Source organism: Pelophylax lessonae (assembly GCF_965119305.1).
Source record: "Pelophylax lessonae genome assembly, chromosome: 1".
Taxonomy (NCBI): Eukaryota; Metazoa; Chordata; class Amphibia; order Anura; family Ranidae; genus Pelophylax; species Pelophylax lessonae.
This window is the reverse complement of record NC_138768.1, coordinates 490,570,896-490,591,170: the sequence shown is the minus strand read 5'-3', so window position 1 is coordinate 490,591,170 and position 20,275 is coordinate 490,570,896. Positions and strand designations below refer to the sequence as shown.

The window sequence follows — 20,275 nt, the reverse complement described above, 5'->3', positions numbered from 1 at the left end:
AGGGTCTTAGGAATGAGGATACTAATACCTATTGCATATGAGGAGTAGGTTGTGTGATAATAGGGTCCTGCCCAGGGTCGCTTAAGGCACAGAGTTCTACTTCCCACTAGGTGGGTTTCCTGCAAGATAACAATTTGGGGCTGATATGTCTTAAGGTAGTTAAATACCAAAGAATGCCTAATTTTTGCATTAATTTCACAGACATTCCATGAGCTCAACATCACTGGAGCCATTTATAGTTGGTGAGACAAAAAACATTGGTACTGGTCCCTGGGGTGAGCGAGGTGAATTGTTTCCACCATGCAGAAATACATTCCCCTATGTGTTGTATATCTGAAGGACAAGTAAGTGCTTGGCTTGAGACCATATGTACCAAAATAAGAACAAAAAACCAAGACAAAAAATAAAGGAACTAAAAGAAAAAACTCCCCCAGCCCTCCCTGCAATGCCACCCCAACTGTAGCGTGCTTGATCCCAAAACCAAAACATGGTAAACCACCACTAGGGGGTTATGAACCAAGAGGAAGCTATGTCACTTAGAGCGTTCAGAGTGCAAGAAAAGAAGAATATGCCACCTAATGTCCAAAAGGAGCACATGCAAAGTCTCCTGAGGACAGCCTCGAGGGCACAATTCTTGTTACATAGTCAGTTTCCCTAGAAAAAGAGAACCAATGTAAAAATTCTAAAGAAAAGGGGTCTCCCGTGTTACATGAGGGCACATAACTAGGGTTGAGCGGACACCTAGATGTCCGTGTTCGACGGGTTCGGCCGAAATTTAAAAAAAAGTCCGGGTCCGTGTCCCGGACTTTTACCGAACTTTTCCCGGACACCGAACCCCATTGAAGTCAATGGGGACCCGAACTTTAAGGCACTAAAATGGCTCTAAAACACCAAAGGAAAGGGCTAGAGTGCTGCAAATGGCAGCAAAACGTAATTAAGAGCATGGCAAGTGCTCTGCAAACAAATGTGGATAGGGAAATAACTTAAAACAACAAAAAAAAAACCGAAAAATAAAACAATGTTCTTCTTCATCTCTGAAGGACGAGGCCCATATGGAGTAGGAGGGAGGTTGAGGTGGTGGTGGATGTGGCGGTGACATAGGCATGCGCACAGGGTGTGCCGGGTGTGCCTGGGCACACCCTAATCACCTAGGGCACATAGCATTGCCAGTGAGGAGATGGGAAAGATCTCCCTCGGACCTGCTCTGCTCTATTTCTCTTTGCCTACAGGTACATGGCCCCGATACATTACTCTCCCTGCTGGCAAACACATGCATGTGTATTTCAACTTTGGGGTGCACACCTTAATGCAATAGGCTGCGCACACCTATGGGCGGTGTAGGTGGAAGCGGCGGTGGAGGAGGACCAGGGCCGGATTAAGAGCATCATGGGCTTGGTGCTGAGGATTTTGAAGGGCCTTAAGGGCCGTGCCTTGCCATGCACCCAGAGGAGGAAGGGTGCAGCCATGCATGCCTAATTCAACATGGGATGCTGTCTCTAAAGCCCATAAACACATCCATGCATCGGCAACTGTCCCTCTTTGTCCGGCCTTCGCGCTGTGTGGGGAGGTTCTGAGGGTGCTGCCTGGGGAAGCGAGCATAGAAGCCAGACTTCTGTGTTTACAAGTGACAGAAGAGCGGTAACAGTGAATATGGCCAACCCGGGGCCTATATAAAAGGTAGGGGCCTGGAGCTGCAGCTCCAATAGCCCCTACGTTAATCTGGCCCTGAGGAGGAGGACGAAGTAGCCAACAGTGCTTCTTTTCACAAATTTTAAATGAGGGTACACCCCGAAAGAGTGAGAAAGAGCAAAAATGGAACAATGGGTGGGTAAGGTCGGTATCCATTGCTATTCTGCATAAGGTATGGAAAAGTCCCGTGGGATCCATGCCTGGTTCATTTTAATGAACGTGAGCTTGTCCACATTGTCTCTGTACAGGCGGCTGCGCTTGTCTGTTATAACGCCCCCAGCCGTGCTAAATACCCGTTCAGATAATACACTGGCTGCAGGGCACGCCAGCACCTCCAAGGCGTAAAGGGCAAACTCAGGCCATGTGCCCAATTTGGAGACCCAGAAGTTGAAGGGGGCAGACCCCTCATTCACTACATGTAGGCGTGTGCACACATACTGCTCCACCATGTTGGTAAAATGCTGCCTCCTGCTAAGACGTTCCATCTGAGCTGCTGGTGCTGCTGTTTGTTGTGGAGTGCTGACAAAGCTTTTCCACATTTCGGCCATGCTAACCCTGCCTTCTGAGGTGCTGGCGGTGCCCTGGTTGCGTTGGCGACCTCCTCCTCCTCCTCTGCCTTGTGCTTCCACTGCGGCCCCGCTGTCAGATGGGAATGCCAGCAGCATGGCGTCTACCAGCGTGCGCTTGTACTCGCGCATCTTGCGATCGCGCTCCAGTGAGTGAATTAAGGACGGTACGTTGTCCTTGTAACGGGGATCCAGCAGCGTGGCCACCCAGTAATCAGCACAAGTTAGAATGTGGGCAACTCGGCGCATGTAATCGCTCATGTGTGCCAGGCTGCCCAGAGGCAACGAAAGGCTGTCCTCTGTGGGAGGTGTATCGTCCGTGTCCTCTGTATCCCCCCAGCCACGCACCAGTGATGGCCATGAGCTGGCCTGGGTGCCACCCTGCTGTGAACATGGTTCCATCTCCTCCTCCAGCTCCTCCTCCTCATCCTCCAGAACTGTGCCCCTGCTGGACAATTGTGTCCCTGGCGTTTGTGTGTGCAGGAACCCACCCTCGGAGCCCCTTGCGAATGACTGCCCTGAAAGCCTTGGAAATGTTACCTCTTCATCCTCCTCCTCCTCCTCATCCTGTGCCACATCCTCTTCCATCATCGCCCGAATTGTTTTTTCAAGGAGGCATAGAAGTGGGATAGTTAAGCTGAGAACGGCGTCATTGCCACTGGCCATGTTGGTGGAGTACTCAAAACAGCGCAACAAGGCACACAGGTCTCGCATGGAGGCCCAGTTATTGGTGGTGAAGTGGTGCTGTTCCGCAGAGCGACTCACGCGTGCGTGCTGCAGCTGAAACTCCACTATGGCCTGCTGCTGCTCGCACAGTCTTTCCAGCATGTGCAAGGTGGAGTTCCACCTTGTGGGCACGTCACATATGAGGCGGTGAGCGGGAAGGCCGAAGTTACGCTGCAGCGCTGCCAGGCGAGCAGCAGCAGGGTGAGAACGCCGAAAGTGCGCACAAACGGCCCACACTTTCTGCAGCAGCTCTGACATATCGGGGTAGTTTTTAAGGAACCTCTGCACCACCAAATTCAGCACATGCGCCAGGCAAGGGATGTGCGTCAAACCGGCTAGGCCCAGAGCTGCTATGAGATTTCGCCCGTTATCGCACACCACCAGGCCGGGCTTGAGGCTCGCTGGCAGCAACCACTCATTTGTCTGCTGTTCCATGCTCCTCCACAACTCCTGCGCGGTGTGTGGTTTGTCCCCCAAACAGGCAAGTTGTAAAACTGCCTGCTGTCGTTTACCCCTGGCCGTGCTGAAGTTGGTGGTGAAGGTGTTACGCTGTCCGGATGAAGAGGCGGTAGAGGATGAGGAAGCGGAGTAGGAGGAGTTAGGAACAGGAGGCAAACTGAAGCACCCTGCAATCCTCGGTGGTGGAAGGACATGCGCCAAATTGCTATCCGCCTCAGGCCCATCCGCCACTGCATTTACCCAGTGTGCCGTTAGGGAGATACAACGCCCCTGACCGTGCTTACTGGTCCATGTATCGGTAGTTAGGTGGACCTTGGCACAGATGGCGTTGCGCAGTGCACACCTGATTTTTTCCCCCACTTGGTTGTGCAGGGAAGGGATGGCTTGCCTGGAAAAGTAGTGGCGGCTGGGCACGACGTACTGTGGGACAGCCACCGACATAAGGTTTTTAAAACTGTGCGTCTCCACCAGACGGAATGACAGCATTTCAAAGGCCAATAATTTTGAAATGCTGGCATTCAGGGCCAGGGATCGCGGGTGGGTAGGGGGGTACTTCCTCTTCCTCTCAAGTGTTTGGGAGATGAAAAGCTGAACGCTTCCACGGGACATTGTGGAGATGGTTGTTGGTGACCCAGGTGGTGGTGTTGCTGACAGATCGTCTGTTTGCGGGGTGGCAGGTGCCGGTATCACTACAGATGTGGCTGGAGCGGCCGAGACTGCAGCAGAAGAGGAAGCAGGATGAGCCAGAGACGTTTCTTGGTTTTGAAGGTGTGTACTCCACTGCAGCTCGTGCTTTGCACTTAGATGCCTGATCATGCAGGTTGTGCTCAGGTTGAGAAGGGTTATGCCTCGCTTCAAGCTCTGATTGCACAGGGTGCAAACCACTCGTGTCCTGTCATCAGCACATTTTCTAAAGAACTTCCACGCTAGAGAACTCCTTTGAGCTGACTTTGGTGCGCTCGTTCCCTTGCTGCGTTGGGCAGTAGCGGGCGTAGTGTCTAGGGCACGGCCGCTCCGCTTCTGCACCCTGCTCCCTCTTCTGCTGTGCTGGTGGCTCTGTGCGACCACCGCCTCTTCCTCCAAACTACTCAGGTCACCTGCATGACGTTCATTCCATGTGGGGTCGAGGACCTCATCGTCCTCCACATCATCTTCCACCCAGTCTTCACCCCTGCCCTCCTTGTCGGTCTCCACAATGCTGAACGCTGCAGCAGTTGGCACCTGCGTTTCGTCATCATCGGAGACGTGCTGCGATGATCCTTGCATGTACTCATCTTGAGAAATAAGTGGTTGGGCATCGCTGCACTCAATCTCTTCCACTTCTGGGGCAGGGCTAGGTGGATGGCCCTGGGAAACCCTGCTGACAGAGTCATCAAAAAGAAGAAGAGACTGCTGTATGGCTTGGGGCTCAGACTGCTTGCCTGATTTGCAAGGGGGTGAGGTGAAAGACGGTTGGACATCGGCTGCAGGTGCCAACTGTGACCTTTCTGCAGTAGACTGGGTGGGAGACAATGTGAAGGAACTGGAGGCACTGTCAGCAGCAAACCAATCTACTATCGCCTCCACTTGTTCTGGCCTCATCACTTCTAGGGGCGTATGATGCCCTACCAAATACTGATGCAGGTTCTGTTGCCTACTCACACTTGAGGAAGGTGTTTCACTTGTGCGTGTAGCTGGCACAGATCGACCACGTCCTCTCCTTGCAACAGGAGCTCTACCAGCAGCACCACGGCCCAGGCCACGGCCCTTATTTGACATTCTCCTCATATTTCTGTAATTTAAGATCTTGCCCTAGAAAGGTTTTTATTGAATAGCGGAATAGGAAATATGATCCAAAAAAGTGTATGTATCTCGCACGTACAAAACCACACTAGGCCCCAATTACTATTGTTTCTACCCCTAAAAGGATGGATGAGGAGTAGGAGGAGTATGGAACAGACAGCACCCTCAAATCTTCAGAAGTATGAGATGAACCTCAAAAACTTGGAAAGGTGGATCTCACACGTACCGACACAGACTATCCCGCAATTCAATTGATCCTCAAAGGTTTTTATTGAATAGCGGAATAGGAAATATGATCAAAAAAAGTGTATGTATCTCGCACGTACACCACCACACTAGGCCCCAATTACTATTGTTTGTACCCCTAAAAGGATGGTTGAGCAGTAGGAGGAGGAGTATGGAACAGGCAGCACCCTCAAATCTTCAGAAGTATGAGATTGTGTTCACTGCACCCCAAAAAGATTGTGTTCACTGTACCCCCCAAAGATTGTGTTCACTGCACCTCACAAAGATTCTGTTCCCTGTACCCCACAAAGATTGTGTTCACTGCACCCCACAAAGGATTTTGTTCACTGCACCCAAAAAGGATGTTGTTCACTGCACCCCAAAAAGGATTTTGTTCACTGCACCCCAAAAAGATTGTGTTCACTGCACCCCACAAAGATTGTGTTCACTGCACCCCACAAAGGATTTTGTTCACTGCACCCCAAAAAGATTGTGTTCACTGTACCCCCCAAAGATTGTGTTCACTGCACCCCACAAAGGATTTTGTTCACTGCACCCCAAAAAGATTGTGTTCACTGTACCCCCCAAAGATTGTGTTCACTGCACCCCACAAAGATTCTGTTCACTGTACCCCACAAAGATTGTGTTCACTGCACCCCACAAAGGATTTTGTTCACTGCACCCCAAAAAGATTGTGTTCACTGCACCCCAAAAAGGATGTTGTTCACTGCACCCCAAAAAGGATTTTGTTCACTGCACCCCAAAAAGATTGTGTTCCCTGCACCCCACAAAGATTGTGTTCACTGCACCCCACAAAGGATTTTGTTCACTGCACCCCACAAAGATTGTGTTCACTGTACCCCCCAAAGATTGTCTTCACTGCACCCCACAAAGGATTTTGTTCACTGCACCCCAAAAAGATTGTGTTCACTGTACCCCAAAAAGATTGTGTTCCCTGCACCCCACAAAGATTGTGTTCACTGCACCCCACAAAGGATTTTGTTCACTGCACCCCAAAAAGATTGTGTTCACTGTACCCCCCAAAGATTGTGTTCACTGCACCCCACAAAGGATTTTGTTCACTGCACCCCAAAAAGATTGTGTTCACTGTACCCCCCAAAGATTGTGTTCACTGCACCCCACAAAGATTGTGTTCACTGCACCCCAAAAAGGATTTTGTTCACTGCACCCCAAAAAGATTGTGTTCACTGCACCCCACAAAGATTGTGTTCACTGCACCCCACAAAGGATTTTGTTCACTGCACCCCAAAAAGATTGTGTTCACTGCACCCCACAAAGATTTTGTTCACTGCACCCCAAAAAGATTGTGTTCACTGTACCCCCCAAAGATTGTGTTCACTGCACCCCACAAAGATTCTGTTCACTGTACCCCACAAAGATTGTGTTCACTGCACCCTAAAAGGATTTTGTTCACTGAACCCCAAAAAGGATGTTGTTCACTGCACCCCAAAAAGGATGTTGTTCACTGCACCCCAAAAAGGATTTTGTTCACTGCACCCCAAAAAGATTGTGTTCACTGCACCCCACAAAGGATTTTGTTCACTGCACCCCAAAAATATTGTGTTCACTGCACCCCAAAAAGGATGTTGTTCACTGCACCCCAAAAAGGATGTTGTTCACTGCACCCCAAAAAGGATGTTGTTCACTGCACCCCACAAAGATTGTGTTCACTGCACCCCACAAAGGATTTTGTTCACTGCACCCCAAAAAGATTGTGTTCACTGCACCCCAAAAAGGATGTTGTTCACTGCACCCCAAAAAGATTTTGTTCACTGCACCCCAAAAAGGACGTTGTTCACTGCACCCCAAAAAGATTGTGTTCACTGCAGCCCAAAAAGATTGTGTTCACTGCAGCTCACACACAGAAAAATGGATGTGGATCACTGACACCTGCCTATCTCCTATCCCACACCACACAGCAATATCGATTGTAGTTTGTAGAACACAGTTTCCCTAAAATTCAGCAGCAGCAGCCTCTCCTTAACAGGATTGAGAAGAGATCGTAGATCAGGATTGAGTGCAGAGTCACCCCACCCCCCACACAGCAATATCGATTGTACTTTGTAGAAGACACTGACCCTATAATTCAGCATACTCTATCCCTAAAATGCCTACAACTCGCCCTGCCTAAACACTCCGACCTGTCCCTCAATTCTATCCGGACACAAATGTTTTTTTCCTGCCTGTCTTTCCCTAATCAGCAGCCAGCACGTTGATGTGTGCTCTGTCCCTGATCTAAGCAGCAGAATGAAGACGCTGCGGCTGCCTGGAACTTATAAAGACTTGGTCACATGCTTCAGACGGCCAATCACAGCTACTGAGACATTTGCAGGCATGGCTGGGATGGCTTAAGGCACACCAGTTAAACGATTGTTGATTGGCTGTTGAAAGCCCGCCATGAAAAGAGCGCCAAAGCATGCAAAACCCGGAAATAAAACGACCGAACACGGATTTTTACCCGAACATACAGTAAAGTGTCCGTGTCCGTGTTCGGGTACAAAAAATCCAATTATTCGGTACGAACACGAATAATACAGTCCGTGTTCGCTCAACACTACACATAACTTATTGCAAAGAAGCACTCAGCAGTGTGTTACAAACTGGTAGATGTAAAGTGCAACTATATAGATCTTTAGTGCAGTTGTAGTCACGGGCTCCAGGGTTGCAATATGTGAAATATGTGGAAAATGGTGCCTGAGGCAGTAGTGCTTGAATAAGCTGCTCAGCAAAGGCAGCAGGGTCCTGCCCCTCCGCTTCCTAGGGAACCAATGATGTGAAGGTTGTTCCTGCGGTTACAATTTTCTGCATCTTAGGCTCTAAACTCTGGGGACTTAACTTTAGTATGGAGTGTGTGCAGTTCCACCTTGTGGTCTCAAAGCACATCCTCAGAGTTCCCCAGGCGGCACTCGGCCTTTGACAGACGGCCCCAGAATTTCTCCATATCCCGCCTGATTAAACCAATGTCTAGCTTAAATGTCTTATCATGAGTTTCACTCACTGTGTCTGCTGGTGTTCTTTGGGTCCCCGTATGTCTACGGCCTCCAGTCATCATCCGCAGGAGATTCTGATCGCAAGATAGGTAGTATCTAATGTGATACCGATATTGCTAACGTGATACCGATATTCAAAAAAGGCCAGAGGCATGTCCCGGGAAATTATAGGCCTGTCAGTATGACATCGATAGTAGGTAAACTTCTGGAGGGGATGATAAGGGACTATATTGTAGAGTTTGCTAAAGACAACTACATCATCAGCAGTAATCAGCACGGGTTTACAAATGGGCGTTCTTGTCAAACTAATCTCTTAACATTCCACGAGGAGGTGAGCTGTGAGCTAGATAGGGGGAGACCAGTGGATGTGGTGTACCTGGATTTCGCTAAGGCGTTTGATACAGTTCCCCACAAGCGCTTAATTTATAAAATAAGGTCTGCAGGCATCGACCGCAAGGTTTGCTCTTGGATACGGAACTGGCTAAAAGGGCGTGTCCAAAGGGTGGTATTAAATAGCACATACTCAGACTAGTCCCCCAAGGCTCAGTCCTGGGACCAACCTTGTTAAATTTATTCATAAACAGCATTGAGGACGGGATCAGTAGTTCGATATCAGTTTTTGCAGATGACACAAAATTTGTCAGGGCAATAACTGCACAGCATGAAGCAGATATCCTACAGAATGACCTGAACAAAATAACAGAGTGGGCAACGACATGGCAAATGAGGTTTATTGCGGAGAAGTGTAAGGTTTTGCACTTGGGGACTAAAAACATAAAAGCACAATACACTTTAGGGGGGGAACCTTTGGGGGAATCAAAAATGGAGAAAGATCTGGGAGTCTTAGTAGAGGATAGACTAGGCAATAGCATGCAATGTCAAGCGGCAGCTGCCAAAGCAGGCAGAATATTGGCATGCATAAAGAAAGGGATGTATTCCGGAGATAAAACTATAATCCTACCACTTTATAAAACTCTGGTCCGACCGCATCTGGAGTATTCTGTCCAGTTCTGGTCGGCAGTCCTCAGGAGGGATGTGTTGGAGCTGGAGAAAGTCCAGAGAAGGGCAACTAAACTAATTAGGGGATTGGAGGACCTTAATTATGAAGAGCGTCTGCAATCGCTTGATCTATTCTCCCTGGAGAAGAGACGCCTGAGAGGGGACATGATAGCAATTTATAAATACCTCAATGGTGATCTCAGCATAAAAAAAAGCTATTCAGTCGAAAGGATTGCATGAGGACTCGAGGGTATACAATGCGATTATAGGGGAAGCGTTTTAACCTCAGGCAACGCAGGGGGTTCTTTACTGTTAGAGCTACACGATTGTGGAATTCTCTACCACAAGAGGTGGTTTCTGCGGGAAGTATGGCTACTTTCAAAAGACTCTTGGACGTACATCTCAAGGATCAGAACATTCAAGGGTATGAGAGATGATTACGGCCACACACACCTACACAGGTTGAACTGGATGGATTATTGTCTTTATTCAACCTCAACAACTATGTAACTTCTCCAAAATCACTAATAAAAGTACAGCTCAGCTCTCACTCGTCCTCTCCATTGTGATCTTGGGCATGCCCTCACAATACTCCATATTTACAAGCTTTACAAGGGTCCATATTCATACTCCACAGGTATCATGCACCATTTTGACCAACAGAAAATGGAATTGTGAGGAAGAGGATTTGCATATTGTCAAAAACCTGCAAAAAAAATAAAACAAAATTATCTATTCAAATCTTCTCATCGTCATCATCACTTTGCTATGTGCATGTTCTAGCTATTTTTGCTTATGAAACACGAAATCTTGTACTTGACAAAGCACTGTTTTTCCTTTTGGCAATGTCCCTAAGACTGTAGCATGTACAGTAATAAACACATTATCAGGCTTTTCAATTATTTTTTGCTTCACTGAAAATGTGTTTTTGTTTATGTCTGTGCGCCACAGGGAAAGATTTCCATTTGTTTCTTGTCCTGATGGGAAGTAAAAGGAAATATCCCCAATAGCAACTCAGACAGTAATAAAACCTAGCATATACCTTTTTTTACTCTATCCCAAACGAAAGTGTTGTAATAATTATATAAATAGTTAACCGAAAGATATCAAATGACTTACTTACTCATGGTAATATACCATGAGAAATACTTTGGGAGAAACTGGACACTTCATATTGGTTCTGGGTCACATCAATCCGGGTCTAAGCTTCTCCAGTAAGGCTTTAAAAAAAAAAAAAAAATCTTCTAGGGGCAAAGGCACAACTCAGCTGGTACATAGTGTACAAGTTCCCTTTGGAGAATCTCTGCTAGGCAATAAGATTCATCCAATACCCTCTTCTTCTTCTGCTGAGCTTTTCACTGGATATGTGCATATAACTTCACATAGAATTCATGATATTCTCTTAAAAAGACAGCTGGGTCCATATAATAAAAGCAAAAAGCACCACAGGAATCACAAAAAGGCCAGATTAACTTGCGTCGAAGTTGTTCAACTCTACAATACTACTTCTTTAAAAGCATCAAAAAGAACTTTAGAGAAAGGGGGAAGCCTGGAGATAGATGCACAGCATTAGGCGGAAGGCTGGACATGACTGGGTTTGCAGGACAGGTTGCTACCCAGTGGGGGTTAATTAATTTAAGCAAACATTTTAGGTAGGTGATTGGTTTTTAAGAAGGTGGGGCAGGGTGGGGCAAGGTGGAGTTAGTGGGGAAAAATTTAGGGTGGTACCAGGAGTCCGGTCAGTGGCAGCCAGGACAGCAAAGGGAAAACTTCTGTGCCCCTCTGTTTCTTAAAAAAATGGCGGATTTGGACTCCATGCTGGCTCAACTTCGCAGTGCGGCCATGATTCATGGCCCGCAATGGCTGCAGTCCAACATGACCAGCTTGCTGCAGGGGTCGGGGCAGGTACCTGCCTCGCCTGCCCCACCTTTGACACGGCCTAGGAGGTCAAAGCCTCCTGAGCGCCTCAGCCCTGAAACGACCCCTAGGGTCCGCCGCCGCTTAGGGAGCCCCCCTAGGGACCCTTCAACCTCTGCCGCTGGTAGAAAGCCTCCTGCTGGTGCTGCGGGGGTTGGGAGGAATCCTCATCATCGGCAGGGCCCTGGCAAACAGAGCGCGGTCCCCTCCCGCGCCATTGCCCCCTCACCTGCGGTTCCGGACGTCGCGACCGGCTCCCCGGGTCCATCTATCAGGAGTGCGGTTCTGCGTGGGAGTGGAGTGCGGGGTCTGGGTGCGGGACTACCACCAGGTGCGGCCGTGACCTCTCGTGGACGAAGCCGAGGTACCTGGAGTGTCCCCTGCGTCCCTTCTCCGGATCCGGACCGGCTTGCAGCGCCCGCCGCTGTCCCATTGCGGCGGGACGTTCGGCGGGAAGAAGAAGAGGCGGAGTCGTGCAGCGGTGCTCGAGTCGAGGCGCCTGCCGATGACGTCACCATCCAGCGCCCGAGCTACGGAGGCCATCCAGGAACAAGAAGAGTAGCGGCGCTTGTCCATGACGTCACCAGCCAGCGTCCAAGCTACGGAGGCCATCCAGGACCAAGAAGAGTGGCGGCTCCCGGCGATGACGTCATCAACATGCTCGGCGACGGCGGTGGCTCTCCGGGTCCAAGCCGAGTGTCCTACTTGGCTGAAGTCGGTGAGCGCTCTGAAGGAGAACTATCGGCGACGGATAAAGAGGACCATCTCGACATGGAGGCTGCACCGCAGACGAGACACGGATGCACGGCTGGGCGGCGGTCTCCCCCGGGTCAGCCCGGTAAGTCAGTTTCTTTTAGCTCTTCTTCCTCTCTATTTCCTTCTTCCTCCTTGCCAGGCTGTTCTTCTGATACTGTGGGTGGGAATGCAGCACTCTATTCTTCTGGGATGTCAGATCTGCTTGCTGTCCCTGCTCCCCCTGCACTGTCTCCTGTGTTTGGTTCATCCACTGTTACTTTAGGGGGGTCCTCTTTGCCTGCACCTGGGGTGGTGGTCCAGGGTAACGGTGGGGGGGTTACTGGGTCGGGGGGAATGAGTACACCTTCAGTCCCAGATGGGGGGGCTAGGGGGCGTGTCGTTGCTGCACACTTTTTTTGTGCTAGCCCTTTTTAGCGGCTGCGTCCGCGGGTGCGCCGGTACATGCTTGGGCTGCGTCAGCCGGGGGGTGTGCAGCCGCTGCAGGGCTGAACTCTGAATCCCGGGCCCCAGCTGTGACAGCTGGTACTACTGAGGTAAGTTCAGTCGCGCCGGCGGCGACGTCTTCGCCGGAAGTGCCTCCGTCGACAAAAGGGACTTCCGGGACCGCTGACTGGGACAAGGAACTAGTGCGCCTAGTCGATTCTGCAAAATGCGAAGTATATGTCTGCTTCGAGGGCCCATTGGGAGCGCATCTGAAGACGGAAGTACGAGACAAAATCTGGCGAGGTGAGTACGTGGAAATTTTTTCGCTGCTGCCTTTGGAGAAATTCAATTTGGATAGGGTCAAGCCGGATGAATCCAAGAAGGAAGAGGAAGAAAAACGCCGTTATCGTTTGATTCCGCGCTCTTTTAGCAACTGGTTACAGGCATTTAGCATTCTGGCCAGTGTCATTGGCGAGAAGCACACTGATCAGTGTTCCCCTCTCTTTTACTATTTGGATTCTATCGGTGAAGCGTATCGGGTTTATGGGGGTACGGCGTGGCTACGCTATGACAAACAATTTAGTCAGCGCAAGGCCGTCCGACCGTCTTTGCGCTGGGATCATAAGGACATCAGTCTGTGGATGCGCCTTATGACCCAGGCGAGGTCTACTAATCCCCCCTTTCAGGGTGGGGTCGGAGGGGCTGCCTCCTCGGCCGCAAAGCGCAAAGGTCTCTGTTGGCAGTTTAACGAAGGCACTTGCAAATTCGGGGCTTCCTGTCATTTCAAGCATGAATGTTCCAACTGCGGCGGAACTCACCCGTCGTCCCAATGCTTCAAACATGGGGGGGCTAAGACTGCCGACGCTGGAAAAAGGGCGGACGCCGGTGAGGGTGGAAAGGCTGGCCAGGTTTCTAAGTAGATATCCCAATAAGGAAGCCGCCGAACTCTTGCTATCTGGTTTTTCGCAGGGTTTTCATATTCCCTGTACTTTGTCCGTGACCCCCCCCCCCCCCCTGGGGGGAATTTGAGCTCCGCAAAATTGCACGCTTCTGTAGTTTCTGCAAAACTTAAGAAGGAGGTTCGGTTGGGCAGGATGGCGGGCCCCTTTTTGTCTCCGCCATTGCAAAATTTGGTTGTGTCCCCTCTGGGGGTGGTTCAGAAAAAGGAACCTAATCAGTTTAGGCTGATTCACCACCTTTCTTATCCTCCAGGGGGTTCAGTGAATGATGCTATTGCGGAGGATTTATGTTCTGTTTCGTATGTGTCTTTTGATAAAGCAGTGGCCTGGGTTCATCGTTTTGGGCGGGGTGCTCTAATGGCGTAAACAGACATTGAGGCTGCTTTCAGATTGTTGCCAGTTCACTCGGACAGTTTGCATCTTTTAGGTTGTGTGTGGCAAGGGGAATTCTTTGTGGACCGGTGTCTTCCCATGGGTTGTGCCATTTCTTGTTCCCTGTTTGAAACATTTAGTTCTTTCTTAGAATGGGTGGTTAAGGATGTTTCTGGTCTTTTTTCAATAATTCATTATTTGGATGACTTTTTGGTCATAGGTCCTCCCGGAGAGATAACATGTGCGACGCTTCTGGCTACGGTCCACCAGCTATTTGAGTATTTTGGGGTGCCTTTGGCTCCTGACAAGACTGAGGGTCCATGTACGGAACTGTGTTTTCTGGGCATTGTCATTGATACGATGGCAATGGAATGCCGGCTTCCTGTCGACAAATTGTTGGACCTTCGGGGGGACATCACGGGGGCCTTGGCTGCACGGAAACTGCAGCTACATGCTATGCAATCTCTGCTCGGCAAACTGAACTTTGCCTGCCGCATCATGCCCATGGGGCGGGTATTTTGCAGGCGGTTGGTGGCGGCAACAGCTGGCGTTAGGGCACCACATCATTACATTCGGTTATCCAAGGATCACCGTGATGATTTAAGGGTCTGGGAGTTGTTCTTGAGTTCTTTCAACGGCCGTTCTGTCTGGTTGGATGCTCCAGTGTCCAACTGTGACCTGGAACTGTACACCGACGCGGCTGGCTCTGGTGGTTTCGCGGCGTACTTTCATGGCCAATGGAGTGCGGGCGAGTGGCCAGCCTCCTGGCGGAGTTCCGACTTCATCCGTAATTTGGTGTTGTTGGAATTATTTCCCATTGTGTTGGCCGTGGAACTGTGGGGTTAGGAGTTCAGGAATAAAAGAGTCCGTTTTCATTGTGATAACCTGGGGGTGGTACAGTCGCTAAATAGCATTACTGCTTCTTTGCCGCCGGTTATTAGATTGCTTCGTCACCTGGTTTTGAAATGTTTAATGCTTAACTCCTTTTTCTATGCTGTACATGTGCCGGGTGTTGACAATTCGGTAGCTGACGCTCTTTCTCGATTCCAGTGGGAGAGGTTTCGGATGTTGGCACCGGATGCGGAGCAGAACGGAATGCCTTGTCCCGGGTATCTGTGGAACATCGTCTTGCAGCAGTGATGAATTTGATTCGAGCGTCGGTTTGTTCTACCACTTGGGACGGCCTACGAACGGGTCTGGGCGACGTGGAACCAGTTGGTAAGTGAGGTGGGGGGTTGTTCGGGCGACCAGGATAGACTGTACCTGCTTCTCTATTTCGTGGGGCTGAACTTTGAACAAAAAGCGTCGGTCTCTTCGTTAAGCCGGAAGATGTCGGCTTTGGCCTTCTACTTCCAGTTTTCGGGGGTTGCTGATGCTACAAAGCACTTCCTCGTTAAGAAAGCTTTGCGGGGTTACAAGAAAGGTTGTCGATCGGTCGATTCCAGGCGTCCGGTCTCCTTTGACATGTTATCCCAGCTGTTGGACTACTTGCCGGCTGTTTGTTCTTCCGGACAGCTTTTATTTTAGCATTCTTCAGAGCTCTCCGCATTGGCGAATTGGTGAGTAATTCCAAGCGGGGGGGACGGGGGATTGCAGTTGGCTGACGTAAGTTTACATCCTGACAGGGTTTTAGTCTGGATTCGCAGGTCTAAAACTGACCAGCTAGGCCGTGGGGTTTGTGTGGAATTGGGTGAGATACCACGGTCACCTCTTTGCCCCGTTGCTGCTGTGCGGCGTTGGCTGCGGGTGCGCTCCGCTCAACAAGGTCCTCTGCTGTTGCGTGCCGACGGCACGGCTCTCTCCCGTTATCAATTCACTGAGGTCTTCAGTAAGTGCTTGGGGGCAGCAGGTTTTCCGGTGACTGATTACTCCTCCCATTCATTCCGCATTGGAGCTGCCACGGAGGCGGCTCGTTGGGGCCTTAGTGACCAGGCCTTGCAGAGGATTGGACGCTGGGAATCCCGGCGTTTTCGCTTGTATGTTCGGCCGCATCTGTTGTGAGGCGGTGGACGCTGGCGACTTTCCTGGTCTACGGGGGTCCGGGGGTGGTCCTCATTTAGTATTTGTTCCATGTGTATTCGGTGTGTCTCGTTCTATATGTTGGCGTTTTGTGTTCATGGGATGTATGTTGGTATGTATTCCTTTTCTGTTTTACAGGGTCCTCCGATGTCTTGGCCTGGATTTTAGGACACTCCTACGTTGTGTGGGGTGCTAGGAGGGCGGCTGTGAGGCCGGAGGGTCGACAATTGGGCTTGAACAGAACTGAGGCAAAGGTTAGGTGGATTGGTGTGTTGGGCATGCTGTGGTCGCGGGTTCTTCCCAAAGTCCATCGCTGTGCGCGTTCTTCTGTTACATGCGGGAGGCAATAATCTGGGCCTTCGTTCATCCAGGGAATTAATCAGGGATATTAAGCTGGATTTTCTTAGATTGCGGACTCTTTTTCCCCAGACAGTTGTAGTATGGTCTGACATAGTCGCCCGGACCATTTGTCGCCTGGCTCGGTCGGTTGTTAGCTTGAACAAGGCCAGGATTAAAGTAAATAAAGCGGTGGCCAAGTTCTTTGTACGGAACGGGGGGTTTGCGATTCGCCATCTAGAGCTAGAGCAGGACCCGGCCCTTTATCTACGGGGGGATGGGGTTCATTTGAATGCGGTTGGCATTGACCTTTATCTACGGGGGGATGGGGTTCATTTGAATGCGGTTGGCATTGACCTGTGGACCTTAGGCTTACAGGAGGGGGTCCACAGGGCTCTGCGGGTTTGGAGGGCTACACGGCCATAAGGGGTCATGCCCGTGTGCTGTGGCTGGGGTTTTTAGGGTCTTGGAAGGCTGTGACTAGTTTTAAAGGTAATATGGAGGGGTAGGGCCCATCTTAGGTATGGGTGTACCTACCCTGGCAACATCAGTTGGCTGTATGGAAGGTATCCCAATGGTTAATAGTCCTTGAGCTGGTGCAGTGGCGGCTGAGGGCCTGGAGGTCCATTGGGGTCAGGGATACAGCCAGGGGTAAGTCAAGTTGCCTTCCAAGACCCTAAATGGTCATTACATTTTAACGTTTTGTATGTATTGCTTTGTTTGAATGAAAATTGTAATTTTTGTTAACTAGTGTTTTTTATTAGTTGGTTGTAATAAAGATGGCTGCTATGGCCTTTTAAAATCCAAGACGGCAGTAGTGTCTTTTTCTTAAGATAGAAAAGGGGGGTGGTTGGTTTTGGTTGTATAAGGTTAAGCAGCCGCAGTATCTGCAATACTTCAGTCATGTTTTTCTTTTTTTTAATGCAAATTTAACGCCTCTAAAACGCGTCTGAAAAGCATATATATAGGCAGATTATTCAGCTTTCATCATATACATTAATTGACACCACTGTGAAATTAGGTTTCATGCTTTCACACAATCATAATTTGAAATAGATGCATAATATTTTTATCACTGAACATCTATTCTTAAAATATTCTGTATTTTAACTGCCCAGGGATCAACTGACACACCTAGCAGTGGATACTTCTTGTGGTATATTTGGGAATGAAACCATTCTATTCCTCGGCTCAAACTCGGGAGTTGTCCTAAAATATCGTCTTAATCCCCGTGTTGATGGAACAGATTTAGATCACACTGAAAAAAGTACCTTACTTGAGGAGATACAGACATACCCTGCAGACAGGTATGTATATTGAAAATTCCTACTTGATGTAAACCATGTATTTTCTAGGTATAGCTGTCATATCTTCCTCGTTATGATCCCACCCAGATGTGGTAGGAGAGATGAACAACCATGGATTCTTGGTCTGGAAGTTGATAAAGAGTCGGGTTCTCTTTTAGTGGCGTATACCAGATGTGTGGTGAAAGTACCCCTTGCACGCTGTCAGAGACATAATGGCTGCATAAAGTGAGTAAGGTTGCATTCCCAACCTTTAAACATATTTACTTTATTTCATACAAACCTGAAGTGTATTCAGTGGGAATTAATGAGAACCATTACCATATGTGGGTGGTCTGGAAAATGCACCTGTATTCAGTTACATTTGTTCAAACCTTGTGTAGTTACATAGGTAGAATAAATTATAATACTTTCAATTATTCCAAGCAATTTTATTTTAGTAACCTAATCAAAGGTAAGAGACATTCATTAGCAATATTACTTTAACTTATTCTTGTATTGAAACTGATTAAAAAAATGTTTGATGGCTCTTTCAGAAATGCAATTTCCAGCCTGTATCATTTAAATTTACTACATTTCTAAATATGTTAGGATTTGCAGCATAGGCTGTAACAATAAAGTATTGTTTCTCATTCTTGCTTTCTTCACAGGAGTTGCCTGGACACACGTGACCCTTACTGTGCATGGGATCCAGAGAATAATCTTTGCATTTTTACACCACTTAGAACATGGTATGCCCTTTAATCAATAACAAAGTTTACCTTAAAATACATTGGCTACATTGCTTATTTCAACCTATATAATTATTTCCTGTGTAAGCTTATTGAAGTGCTCATATACTGTAGCAAACAGCTGCAATGTGGTGCAGGCTTAGCTTTACAACTACTTGTTGTTGTAGTTGGAGTCTTTCCTCAAACATTAGTGCAAACTAAATTATTTTACTATCTACACTGCTCAAAAAAATAAAGGGACATTTTTTATTCAGAGTATAGCATCAAGTCAACTCCTGGGATATTTATCTGGTCAGTTAAGTAGCAGAGGGGGTTGTTAATCAGTTTCAGCTGCTTTGGTATTAATGAAATTAATAACAGGTGCACTAGATGGACAACAATGAGATGACCTCAAAAACTGTTACTTTAGGAGAGGTGGACAGGGCCGTAGAAGGTCCTTAACCCATCAGCAAGACTGGTATCTGCCCCTTTGTGCAAGGAGGAAGAGAAGGAGCACTGCCAAAGCCCTACAAAATTACCTCCAGCAGGCCACTGGTGTGAATGTCTCTGACCAAACAATCAGGAACAAACTTCATGCGGGTGGCCCGAGGGCCAGACGTCCACTAATGGGCCCTGTGCTCACTGCCCGGCATTGTGGAGCTCAATTGGTATTTGCCATTGAACACCAGAATTGGCAGGTCCACCACTGGTGCCCTGTTCTCAGGGCCGGACTGGCCTACCGGGATACCAGGAAATTTGCCGGTGGGCCGTCGACCCTGGGGCCGCTTTAAGATGGGGCTGCTTTAAGCATTGGGGCCGCTGTGATGTTAGCCGCTGCAGCCCCGGCCACCGCTGCGCTCCACCGATGGTCCTATGCTTTCCTACGTCAGCCGCTGTGAGCGGCATGACGTCACATCTGGCGGGCGGTGGCGGATCATCTGACTGCAAGACGGTCACAGCGCCAATCCCTCCCCCACACAGCAGCACAGCATGTCAGACTGAGCGAGCGGAGCAGAGCCTGCCACGTGTAGAAGCCAGCCAGGTAAGAGTAAATGGGCTGGCCTGGGGGAGAATCAGCATATTAGGGCCCCTAATGCAAAGCTGACCCCCCCTCCCCCTAATACACTGCTGACCTGCCTCCCTTCCCCCTAATACCATGCTTATCTGCCATCCTCTACTGGCCCTCTCTCCCTAATACTATGCTGATCCCCCCCCCAAATTTAGGGGGAGGGGGGGAACAGCACTGTATTAGGGGGAGGGGGGATCAGCATTGTATTAGGGGGAGGGGGCCAGCACAAAGCTGACCCCCCCCCCCCCCCTTCCCCTAATACACTGCTGACCCGCCTCCCCTCCCCCTAATACCATGCTTATCTGCCATCCCCTCCTGGCCCTCTCTCCCTAATACTATGCTGATGCATTGTATTAGGGGGAGGGGGGGATCAGCATCGTATTAGGGGGAGGGGGCTGGGGGGGGTCAGCATGTTATTAGGGGGAGGGGGTCAGCATTGTATTAGGAGGAGGGGGCTGGGGGGACAGCATTGTATTGGGGGGGTCAACATTGTATTAGGAGGAGGGGGCTGGGGGGGGCAGCATTGTATTAGGGGGAGGGGGTCAGCATTGTATTAGGGGGAGGGGGGACCAGTATTGTATTAGGGGGAGGGGGCCAGGGGGGGACTGCAGTGTATTAGGGGGAGGGGGGGAGTCAGCATTGTATTAGGGAGAGGGGGTCGGGGGGAACAGCATTGTATTAGGGGGAGGGGGGAATCAGCATTGTATTAGAGGGAGGGGGCTGGGGGGGGGTCAGCATGTTATTAGGGGGAGGGGGGTCAGCATTGTATTAGGAGGAGGGGGCTGGGGGGGGGAACAGCATTGTATTAGGGGGAGGGGGGTCAGCATTGTATTAGGAGGAGGGGGCTGGGGGGGGGAACAGCATTGTATTAGGGGAAGGGGGGACCAGCATTGTATTAGGGGGAGGGGGCGAGGGGGGACAGCAGTGTTTTAGGGGGAGGGAGGAGTCAGCAT

The 20,275-nt window shown here is 49.5% G+C and overlaps 1 protein-coding gene across 4 annotated transcripts in view; it reads left to right on the top strand.

The window, feature by feature from the left end:
- SEMA6B (semaphorin 6B) overlaps nucleotides 1-20,275 on the top strand; it is a 1,069,016-nt gene that overhangs the window by 1,009,542 nt on the left and 39,199 nt on the right. For 3 of the 4 annotated variants that reach the window (XM_082263355.1, XM_082263357.1, XM_082263354.1), the window contains 3 exons: nucleotides 17,358-17,546; nucleotides 17,634-17,771; nucleotides 18,194-18,274. In XM_082263355.1, coding sequence (XP_082119481.1) covers nucleotides 17,358-17,546; nucleotides 17,634-17,771; nucleotides 18,194-18,274 — 408 coding nt within the window. The remainder of the gene's footprint in view (nucleotides 1-17,357; nucleotides 17,547-17,633; nucleotides 17,772-18,193; nucleotides 18,275-20,275) is intronic. The other variant, XM_082263356.1, reaches the window with a different exon arrangement.